The sequence below is a fragment of the Pinus tabuliformis genome, chromosome 1_2, assembly GCF_031772625.1.
Source record: "Pinus tabuliformis cultivar Carrire ecotype Pingquan chromosome 1_2, CPIR1, whole genome shotgun sequence".
Classification (NCBI taxonomy): Eukaryota; Viridiplantae; Streptophyta; class Pinopsida; order Pinales; family Pinaceae; genus Pinus; species Pinus tabuliformis.
The window spans coordinates 413,155,433-413,166,679 of NC_142298.1; the positions used below are offsets into that span (position 1 = coordinate 413,155,433).

The 11,247-nt window shown below is 41.1% G+C and overlaps 2 protein-coding genes across 3 annotated transcripts; both read left to right on the forward strand.

Moving 5' to 3' along the window:
- Nucleotides 1-277: 277 nt before the first annotated feature.
- LOC149206099 (uncharacterized) lies at nucleotides 278-1,025 on the forward strand. Its single transcript, XM_089393628.1, has 3 exons — nucleotides 278-574; nucleotides 704-768; nucleotides 882-1,025. The coding sequence occupies exons 1-3, from the start codon at nucleotides 376-378 to the stop codon at nucleotides 954-956; spliced, it is 339 nt and encodes a 112-aa protein (XP_089249754.1). The 5' UTR covers nucleotides 278-375; the 3' UTR covers nucleotides 957-1,025.
- Nucleotides 1,026-7,888: 6,863 nt separating this feature from the next.
- LOC149206100 (uncharacterized) lies at nucleotides 7,889-8,715 on the forward strand. Of its 2 annotated transcripts, none has more exons than XM_089393629.1 (3): nucleotides 7,889-8,058; nucleotides 8,207-8,252; nucleotides 8,366-8,715. In XM_089393629.1, the coding sequence occupies exons 1-3, from the start codon at nucleotides 7,896-7,898 to the stop codon at nucleotides 8,532-8,534; spliced, it is 378 nt and encodes a 125-aa protein (XP_089249755.1). In that variant the 5' UTR covers nucleotides 7,889-7,895; the 3' UTR covers nucleotides 8,535-8,715. The 2 variants fall into 2 exon arrangements, with proteins under 2 accessions (XP_089249755.1, XP_089249756.1); XM_089393630.1 differs by having other exon boundaries at nucleotides 8,188-8,252; nucleotides 8,366-8,668.
- Nucleotides 8,716-11,247: the final 2,532 nt, after the last annotated feature.

Here is an 11,247-nt window from a genome sequence, read left to right on the forward strand (position 1 = left end):
CTCTGCTCTGATACCACATTGTCATGACCACAATCTAACTTAAAAAAAATTTATTACCTAACCCTTACAGATCACTTGCCACCGTGATCACAAGGTATTCGGTTCATGGTAAACATTATAATTTATGCACTTTATTTAATTCACCTGCATATGATACGACTTGGCATTAGGTTGGTTTCCACGCGGGTTTGCTCACGCTACACCTACCCACTCCAGCACTATGCCATAACCTATGCCGTAACCTTATTGTATTGCATTCTTGTTTATTTAACGCGGCACCAGGTGGAAGGCGGATGTTAATCCAGCTCATCCATCCTGTGGCCAGGTGGAAGGAGGCCATGTGATTGCCATGTGAACGTTCAGGGTTGTACAACTATGGTTTCCGCGCCAACCTCCCCGCCCATACGAACGATGGTGATCAATCCGTGTAATCGTAGGGCTCAGATTGATCGAGGGTTTGACCTTCAGCATATATTCCGCCGAGTTCTTCGGCCTCAGTTCATTTGCGTCCAGAATGTGCCTCCGCTCAGCAGAGCTTCCTCCGCACTGTTCCAGTTACACCTCTCTCGTTCAGGTATGAATCTAACTGTTTTAAAACACTAACACACAGGTTACAGTCTTACACCCCTACAGTTCATTACGTATTTCATTGCACCTGCGTTTTTCTCTATTACAGATAATGAATAACTTATTTCCTGTGCAGGAGGGTTTGGATCTTCCAGCCTCTACTGCCTGCGGAAAGAGGGTGCTGGCCCACGGTCAATCCAGGTGAGTTCTTATTCTTGCAGGCGTAATTATATAAAGAATATCTATGATTAGGTGGATTGAAGGTCTCCACAGGCCGGACGAAACTTATGTCCTGCTATTCCTGCTTTTCTCAGGTCTTATTGTTATTTGTTCAAGCCCTTGCTGCGATTTACAGGCGGCTCTCCCCATGCCAGACCTGTATCTCGTGAAACCCTGAGGGTTCAACTATTTTGCTTACGGCTGCAAGCCATTTGTAAATTTATGTAGATGGGTACTTGAATCTGAGTCCAAATCTCTGTTTTGAGTTGATACCGTTAATTCAGGGTTTATATGTTCAAATATTTGCATGTTTTAATAGAACCCTTATGTTCTGGACTTTAGTACCTTTCGGCTCCTGAAGCTATTAATATGAATGGTTTATCTGTGTATTGATCTTTGTATGCACGGCTACAGTCTCTTAATGAACTAACGTATGATTTCTTTTATGCTGCCGGCTATATCGAAGCTACTCTGTTTATTTGATGTTAAATTTAAAGGTTCTCATGCACATGCCTGTGTTATTCCTCGGGGTTTACCCACTGTCTATTACTACAGTTTAATATGATCATGCATATGAAGTTAATATCGATGGACTTGCCACAGGGAGGGTTTGTTCTGTTTCGAACTTGGTATGACTGTCGACTCCTTCGTTTGAGGTTTAATCTTATGGCAAGAACTCGGGTCTATTATGAGTAGCTAGGTTAATGCATCAGATTTGGTATTCGATTCTTTACCATATTTCATATTTTCTTATTGCGGCTGTAGGGTTAAGGCTTGCATTCGGGTTGATGAATGCAAGACGAACCCCTTTGCCACACACAGGGTGTTATACCCGCGACCATGAAGTTTAAGCCGGTAGAGGCATAATGCTAATTTTCCAGTTTCCGTGTCATATTAGAATCATACTATTAATCTGTAAGTACATTAATGCTCTTATATTCATAACGTCAGCCTGCATGTAACGTTAACGCACCATCTTTGCACAGCTATTTAATACTTGCTGTAGTTATTGCTCCCCTTACACAGCTTTATATTATTTGCTATATTTTCGTTCATCTCACACAGTTATATAATATGGTGAAACGTTCCGTGGGTTGAGCTATGAGCATAACCCTTACGGCCGTTCCAGATACTTTTATTTCTCTGAGTTATTGTTTTATCAGAGGGCCTCGGCCCTTTTATTTAACCATTCTAGTCTATACCGTGATAATTTAATTCCAAGTCAGATCTGCAGATAGACTATATGTATTAACCTATATGACAGCTCCACTACCACTATTTGATGTTCAGCAAGATTAATAATTAACTGCAGCAAATAACCAGATAAGAGACTTAAATACCTGAACCGGTCTGAGTGCTATCTTTGCTTGTTACGCAAGTCAGAGTTATTTAAGAACACATACCTGTAATCTGCTACCGTCGTGCCTTCTTCAGAGAATCACCTGCAATGGTTTTGCTCTTATCCTCCCAACCTTGAGATCCACTTCACTGGATTCTCCCCCCGAGCCGTCTTGCAGGCCTGCAGCCCTCAACAAGACTCTTGCACCTCTGTGCTAGGTTATCTGGTCATTACCAGACTTAACCTCTTTTCTTTCTCTGCTCTCTCATGGAATTCCTCTCTCTGCTTGTTCCTCAACAACCCAAAGACTTTTCCTTCCCAGGACTTTTCCTTGGGTGAGAAGCAGTTGCATCAGTTTTATAACTGATTCACTAAAAATAGAAATCCTCCTTCAGGAGGCTGCCAGCATTTTCAAGAACATACACATGTAACATAATTCAATAATCAACTTTTCATTAATAATGTCATTCAAACAATGAGTAACCACTTCACAGTTTTTACCACAGTAATTATCCAGATTTACAAGTTACAAGGGTCATTACATCTTCCCCCCCTGGGATTGGATATCGTCCAGATGTCTTCTCTCATTAAATAAGTGTGGGTAAACTTTCCTAACGAGTTCTTCGTCTTCCCATGTAGCCTCCTCAGGCCCATAGTGCTGCCACAGCACTTTAACTTGGGTAATAACCCGTTTCCGCAACGGCACTTCTCTCCGGTCGAGAATGCTCTGTGGTTCGACCAGAACCTCGCCTTCCGGTTCGACCTGCAGGCAATCAATACTTTTAATCAGTTTCCTATTACATGTAGCTGCATAATAAAGACAACCGGATTAATTCTTACGTGCACATCTTGCCATTGAATGACATGTTTAGGATCATAGACATATTTTTTTAGAACAGAAACGTGAAACACATTATGAATCCTAATGTGACTTGGCAAGGAAAGTTGGTAGGCCACTGGCCCTACTCTAGCCAAGACCTGAAAAGGTCCAAAGTATCGAGGAGCCAGCTTGGCGCACCCACTCCACTGCAGGGTGCTCCTTCTGGTTTGAATCCTCACAAACACATGGTCGCCAACTTTGTATTCCGTGAATCTTCTTTTCCTGTCCGCAAAGCTTTTCTGTCTGTCTTGTGCAGCTTTCAAGTTTGCACGCACCTTTCTCACCATGTCTTCCATGTCTTTAAGCATTTCCGGACCCAAATTCAGCTTGTCTTCAGGTCCACCCCAACTTGAGGGTGTGCGACACTTTCGTCCATACAGGACCTCAAAGGGACTTAGCTGAGTCGAAGTGTGATATCCATTATTATACGCAAATTCGACCAGATGTAAATATTCTTCCCATTGACCTGGTTTCAGCATTACATACGCCCTCAACATATCTTCCAGCACCTGATTCACTCGCTCAGTTTGACCATCGGTCTGCGGGTGATAAGCTGTGCTAAAGTTCAGCTGAGTACCCAACTCGGCAAACAATGTCCTCCAAAAAGTAGAGGTGAATTTCACATCGCGATCTGATATAATTACCTTTGGTAATCCATGCAATCGGAACACATTTTGCATGAAGAGATGAGCAATCTGCACCGCCTTGTAAGTGGACTGCACAGGAATAAAGTGCGCTGCTTTACTTAACTTATCCACCACTACCATGATAGAGTCGTTGCCCTTCTTTGTTCGGGGCAACCCAGTTATGAAATCCATGGATATGGTTTCCCATTTCCATTCCGGAATAGGCAAAGGCTGTAGCAGTCCGGCTGGATGCTGATGCTCTGCCTTAATTTGCTGGCATTCCAAACACCGTGCCAAGTACTCAACTACTTGTTTCTTCATTCCTGGCCAATAGTATTCCTTCTTAAGCGCAGTGATCATCTTTTGGTACCCCGGATGACCAGTGTAGTGGCTGACATGAAACTCATCCAGAATCAGCCTTCTAAGGTTATTTGCATCAGGTACATACATTTTCTTATTAAAACACAGCATTCCAGCACTATTGAGTGTGTATCCTTGCTGTAATTTTTCCTTATCAGATTGCTGTACTTGCTGTTTTAAGTGCTGGTATTCAGAATCAAGACCAGCTGCTGTTTTTATTTGCTCAATTAATGAAGTCTGCCATTTGCTGACCGAAAGTTCGCATAAACAATGAACCTTCCGACTTAATGCATCCGCCACTCGATTTTCCTTGCCCTTTAAATGCTTTATGTCGAAATCAAATCCACTTAGAAAATCTGCCCAATGACCTTGTCTTGCATTCAAGGTAGGTTGGCTGAAATAATGTGTCAAGCTGTGATGATCTGTTAACAGCAGGAATTTCCTCCCTAAGAGGTAGTGTCGCCACATTTTCAGCGCATGAATAACAGCTGTTAATTCCAGATCGTAAGCAGAGTACCTCTGTTCATGCTCCTTCAGCTTCCTTGATTCATACGCTATTACCTTTCCTTCCTGCATTAATACTCCTCCCACACCCTCCTTGCTCGCATCGGTGCATACCACATAATCCTTATTAGGATCAGCGATACTCAAAATGGGTGCAGTGGTAAGTAGGTGCTTCAGGCGGTCAAAACTCTGCTGACATTCTGATGTCCACCTAAATACCTTCCCCTTTTTCTGTAAGGAGGTAATAGGATAGGCTATCCTAGAGAAACCTTCCACAAACCTCCGGTAATATCCAGCTAATCCCATAAAGGATCTGATATCAGCAACATCCTTGGGTATGGGCCATTCCATAATGGTTTTTATCTTCTCCGGGTCTACAGCAATTCCTTCCTTAGTAATCACGTGTCCCAAATACTGAATTTCCTCCTTGAAGAAATCGCATTTGCTGAACTTAGCATATAGCTGATGTTCTCGAAGGGTCTACAACACCAACCTAAGGTGCTCTTCGTGTTCCTGCTGGGAGCGAGAGTATATCAGAATATCGTCAATAAATATCAGCACAAATTTGTCTAAAAACTGATGAAACACGCTGTTCATCATACACATGAAGGTGGCAGGTGCATTGGTCAAACCAAAAGGTAGCACTACAAATTCGTAGTGCCCATAGCGTGTCCGGAAAGCAGTTTTGGCAATGTCCTCATCTTTAATCCTGATCTGATGATAACCAGATCGCAGATCAATCTTGGAAAACACTTTTGCCCCTTTCACTTGATCAAAGAGTTCATCTATCCTGGGTAAGGGGTACTTGTTTTTGACCGTGAGCTTATTCAGCTGCCGGTAATCTATGCACATGCGCAGGGTCCCATCCTTCTTCTTCACAAATAATACCGGAGCTCCCCAGGGTGATACACTGGGACGTATGTACTGTTTATCCAACAACTCTTGGAGCTGCATTTTCAACTCTGTTAACTCTGGTACGCTCATTCGGTAGGGTGCCCGCGATACTGGTGCTGCCCCCGGTATCAGCTCTATAGTGAAGTCTATGTCCCTCTTTGGAGGCAGCCCCGGTACCTCTTCAGGAAAAACATCTGTAAATTCCTGTACCACTGGAATATTGTCTAATGCAGACATCTTATCTTTCTGGTTTGCATAGCCAACTTGTATGGCATAGATCTGACATTTCTTTCTAATACATTTAGCTAACTGAGTTGCAATGATAGGTCGAATCTGAACAGGATGTTTAATTCCCTGCAATTCTTGCTGCTGCCCCAAATCATCCTTGTAGTATATGGTCTTGGTTTTGCAATTCACCAATGACCAGTGCTTTTCCAGCCAATCCATACCAATAAGAATGTCATAAGAGCCTAATGGAAGTACATTCAGGTTTGCTGTTACGGGCTGTCCAGCTATACTGAAAGAACAGTTATTAACTTTAGCTAAAACCCGCCTTTTGGCTCCCGTAGCTAACTGGACCAACCATGGGTTTTTGAACTTTTCCGGTGGTAGCTTACAATGTTCCACTACTTTTGGACTAACATAACTTAAGGTAGCTCCTGGATCAATAAGTACAGCTACAGAAAGGTTTGAAATCTTACCTTCGAATTCCACCATGGAAGGTTGGTATTCCGCTTGCCGGTCCTCTAAGGCTGCATTAATTCTTGGTACGCTGCGCGCCACCTCCCCAACAGTTGAGGCTTCATGGATTTGAGATATTTGATCAGCTCCTTTACGCTGTGGACAATTCCTAGCGTAGTGCGGTCCTCCACACACCCAGCACTGAACTGGAGGTCTGGTTCCCTCAATCTCTGATCTAGCAGGTGGTTCGCTGATTCTGCTTTCGCTTGGCTTAGCTCGGAAGGTGCCTTTGGTTATGTTTCTGCTGATCTGACCCTTCCCAGCCCCCTTACTGCCATTTCCACGGCTGCCTTTGTTGTTTCCAGCAACTCTGTTGCCTTTTCTCTCATTCCATCTCTTGTTTGGAATGTCTCCTTTCTGTTTGTTCTGCTGATAACAAATTCTAGCCTTTCGAATTGCCTCATCCATAGTTCGGGGATTGTCAAACTCAATCCGTTCCCTTATGTAAGCTGGTAGGCTACTCACGAACCTCTGCACCTTGGCCTTCTCCTCCTTTATGTATGGCACATAGCGAAGCAAAGAAGTGAAGCGATTTATGAATTCATCCATGGACTGCTGTCCTAATCGTAAGTCATGGAATTCTCGCGCCTTCTCATCATAGAAGCGCTCAGTTAAATACCTCTCCTTAAAGTATTTCTGAAATTTTTCCCAGGTTATGCTTTGCTCACTTACTCCCTTCACGATTTTAATCTCTTCCCACCACAAGGTGGCTTTGCCTTGCAGCTGGAAAATGGCCAGCCGCGCCTTCAGATTTTGATCATATTCGTACAGTTGAAAATATTTGTTAATGTTAATCAACCAAGCTTCTGCTGCTTCTTCCTGCTCACCATCGAAAAGTGGAGGTTTGATTTTTCGGAATTCTCCTTGTAACTCCATTTTCTGCCTCTTTGAGGTTTGCTGTTCCTGCACATTATCAGAATGGTCTTCCTGTTCTTCTGAAAGCTCAGGTGCATAATCCCGTTCTTCAGTTCCCCTTTGCTGTTTCGCACTGGGGTTGGCTAAGGGTGGATTTTGTTTGTCTGACAAGCTTTTCAATATTCTTTCTTGCTCCATTGTTAATCGGGCATTGTCCTCTCGTAGAAGCGCCATTTCACTTTTCAGCTCTTGGACTGTTTGCAGTATCGCCAGATTGGTACTGCGTGTCTCAGCACCAAGCTGTACCCACAGCTCAGCATTCTCTTGAGGGATGCCGCCAGCTCCCGGCATTTCCTCCATCTTGCTTATTAGCTGTTAGCAGATGGCTGTCTCTGTATGGGTCTCCTAATTGGTACACAAGAAAGTCAATTAGCTCCATTGTCTTCATATATACATTATAAGATAATCTTTACTGTTCCAGAGGCCACAGTTTTGAAACCTCTGCTCTGATACCACATTGTCACGACCACAATCTAACTTAAAAAAAATTTATTACCTAACCCTTACAGATCACTTGCCACCGTGATCACAAGGTATTCGGTTCATGGTAAACATTATAATTTATGCACTTTATTTAATTTACCTGCATATGATACGACTTGGCATTAGGTTGGTTTCCACGTGGGTTTGCTCACGCTACACCTACCCACTCCAGCACTATGCCATAACCTATGCCGTAACCTTATTGTATTGCATTCTTGTTTATTTAACGCGGCACCAGGTGGAAGGCGGATATTAATCCAGCTCATCCATCCTGTGGCCAGGTGGAAGGAGGCCATGTGATTGCCATGTGAACGTTCATGGTTGTACAACTATGGTTTCCGCGCCAACCTCCCCGCCCATACGAACGATGGTGATCAATCCGTGTAATCGTAGGGCTCAGATTGATCGAGGGTTTGACCTTCAGCATATATTCCGTCGAGTTCTTCGGCCTCAGTTCATTTGCGTCCAGAATGTGCCTCCGCTCAGCAGAGCTTCCTCCGCACTGTTCCAGTTACACCTCTCTCGTTCAGGTATGAATATAACTGTTGTAAAACACTAACACACAGGTTACAGTCTTACACCCCTACAGTTCATTACGTTTTTCATTGCACCTGCGTTTTTCTCTATTACAGATAATGAATAACTTATTTCCTGTGCAGGAGGGTTTGGATCTTCCAGCCTCTACTGCCTGCGGAAAGAGGGTGCTGGCCCACGGTCAATCCAGGTGAGTTCTTATTCTTGCAGGCGTAATTATATAAAGAATATCTATGATTAGGTGGATTGAAGGTCTCCACAGGCCGGACGAAACTTATGTCCTGCTATTCCTGCTTTTCTCAGGTCTTATTGTTATTTGTTCAAGCCCTTGCTGCGATTTACAGGCGGCTCTCCCCATGCCAGACCTGTATCTCGTGAAACCCTGAGGGTTCAGCTATTTTGCTTACGGCTGCAAGCCATTTGTAAATTATGTAGATGGGTACTTGAATCTGAGTCCAAATCTCTGTTTTGAGTTGATACAGTTAATTCAGGGTTTATATGTTCAAATATTTGCATGTTTTAATAGAACCCTTATGTTCTGGACTTTAGTCCCTTTCGGCTCCTGAAGCTATTAATATGAATGGTTTACCTGTGTATTGATCTTTGTATGCACGGCTACAGTCTCTTAATGAACTAACGTATGATTTCTTTTATGCTGCCGGCTATATCGAAGCTACTCTGTTTATTTGATGTTAAATTTAAAGGTTCTCATGCACATGCCTGTGTTATTCCTCGGGGTTTACCCACTGTCTATTACTACAGTTTAATATGATCATGCATATGAAGTTAATATCGATGGACTTGCCACAGGGAGGGTTTGTTCTGTTTCGAACTTGGTATGACTGTCGACTCCTTCGTTTGAAGTTTAATCTTATGGCAAGAACTCGGGTCTATTATGAGTAGCTAGGTTAATGCATCAGATTTGGTATTCGATTCTTTACCATATTTCATATTTTCTTATTGCGGCTGTAGGGTTAAGGCTTGCATTCGGGTTGATGAATGCAAGACGAACCCCTTTGCCACACACAGGGTGTTATACCTGCGACCATGATGTTTAAGCCGGTAGAGGCATAATGCTAATTTTCCAGTTTCCGTGTCATATTAGAATCATACTATTAATCTGTAAGTACATTAATGCTCTTATATTCATAACGTCAGCCTGCATGGAACGTTAACGCACCATCTTTGCACAGCTATTTAATACTTGCTGTAGTTATTGCTCCCCTTACACAGCTTTATATTATTTACTATATTTCGTTCATCTCACACAGTTATATAATATGGTGAAACGTTCCGTGTGTTGAGCTATGAGCATAACCCTTACGGCCGTTCCAGATACTTTTATTTCTCTGAGTTATTGTTTTATCAGAGGGCCTCGGCCCTTTTATTTAATCATTCTGGTCTATACCATGATAATTTAATTCCAAGTCAGATCTGCAGATAGACTATATGTATTAACCTATATGACAGCTCCACTACCACTGTTTAATGTTCAGCAAGATTAATAATTAACTGCAGCAAATAACCAGATAAGAGACTTAAATACCTGAACCGGTCTGAGTGCTATCTTTGCTTGTTACGCAAGTCAGAGTTATTTAAGAACACATACCTGTAATCTGCTACCGTCGTGCCTTCTACAGAGAATCACCTGCAATGGTTTTGCTCTTATCCTCCCAACCTTGAGATCCACTTCACTGGATTCTCCCCCCGAGCCGTCTTGCAGGCCTGCAGCCCTCAACAAGACTCTTGCACCTCTGTGCTAGGTTATCTGGTCATTACCAGACTTAACCTCTTTTCTTTCTCTGCTCTCTCATGGAATTCCTCTCTCTGCTTGTTCCTCAACAACCCAGAGACTTTTCCTTCCCAGGACTTTTCCTTGGGTGAGAAGCAGTTGCATCAGTTTTATAACTGATTCACTAAAAATAGAAATCCTCCTTCAGGAGGCTGCCAACATTTTCAAGAACATACACATGTAACATAATTCAATAATCAACTTTTCATTAATAATGTCATTCAAACAATGAGTAACCACTTCACAGTTTTTACCACAGTAATTATCCAGATTTACAAGTTACCAGGGTCATTACATCTAGACATGCAAATCTTTCCTCAAGTTTAGCACTTAAAAATAATAGGAATCAAATTTTTAGAGATGCAAATATTTCTTCGAGTTTCCCACTCAAAAATAAATTTGTATCTTGAGAGATTTAATCTTTCACGAACTTGATAAATCTGATGTTAACATGAATCTATATTAGTAAATATGTATGAAGTGTAAACTAGAATGAAACATATTTTTGGAGAAATTAAACTAGTTTAAAAAGAGTATCACAATTCGTGTAACATAAGATTATTCTTCCATCTATTGTGAAAACATATCTAATACAGTTGTGAAAACATCATCTTATTGATGAATGATCGTCATACTCATACACATATTCCTGTGAAGAGAAGATCATTATTCCATCTAACACAATTGTGATAACATCATCTTATTAATAGGTAATTCGTACTACTTATACACAGATTATTCTTCGTCCAACATTAAAACTAACCGCAACTTAAATTTCACTTAATTATAAAGGAAAAATCCCCTGATTATTAAAAAAATAAATTTAAAAGTAAAATATCATGGTTGATATTCGTTTCTTGCGTTGTATCTGCCTTTGACTTTTTGATTTAAGTCGTATTTCAAAAGTTCTTGAACTTGGAATTTTATATGATATCGTTGTTAAATAATGATGTAATATGTGCGGGAGAGAATGAATAAGGATTAGATGTTTTTTCATTATTAATATTTTCATAGGGAGTTTTAAGAAAGATTGGTTGATTTTTCTTCAAATTTAGCATTTGTATGAAGAGGTATTTTGGGTATGAGTTGGTTCACTTTTTCTTGATTTATATTATCAGTTAGGGGATTAACTAATTTTTTTTCATGTTTACTATTCTTGTTGAGAGAGGTTTTAATGAAGGATTTGGCTCTTTACCATTTTACATTATAAATATTAATAAGGTGAAATGATTGATGAACTTTATTTTGTATAATATTTTTATTGTATGATATATTTTTCCATTAAAATTATACTTGATATGTTATGTTTAAAAAGATTGAAGATGATTTTATGTCAAATAATTTCATATAAAAGTATATATTTGTTTTTAATTGTAAGTAAAAAATGTCAAGA

Coding starts and splice junctions, on each gene's coding strand:
- LOC149206099 (XM_089393628.1), top strand. CDS start 376: ATGGTTTCCGCGCCAACCTCCCCGCCCATACGAACGATGGTGATCAAT. Junction 575..703: donor GTTACACCTCTCTCGTTCAG/GTATGAATCTAA, acceptor TTTCCTGTGCAG/GAGGGTTTGGATCTTCCAGC. Junction 769..881: donor CTGGCCCACGGTCAATCCAG/GTGAGTTCTTAT, acceptor TGCTTTTCTCAG/GTCTTATTGTTATTTGTTCA.
- LOC149206100 (XM_089393629.1), top strand. CDS start 7,896: ATGGTGATCAATCCGTGTAATCGTAGGGCTCAGATTGATCGAGGGTTT. Junction 8,059..8,206: donor GTTACACCTCTCTCGTTCAG/GTATGAATATAA, acceptor TGGATCTTCCAG/CCTCTACTGCCTGCGGAAAG. Junction 8,253..8,365: donor CTGGCCCACGGTCAATCCAG/GTGAGTTCTTAT, acceptor TGCTTTTCTCAG/GTCTTATTGTTATTTGTTCA.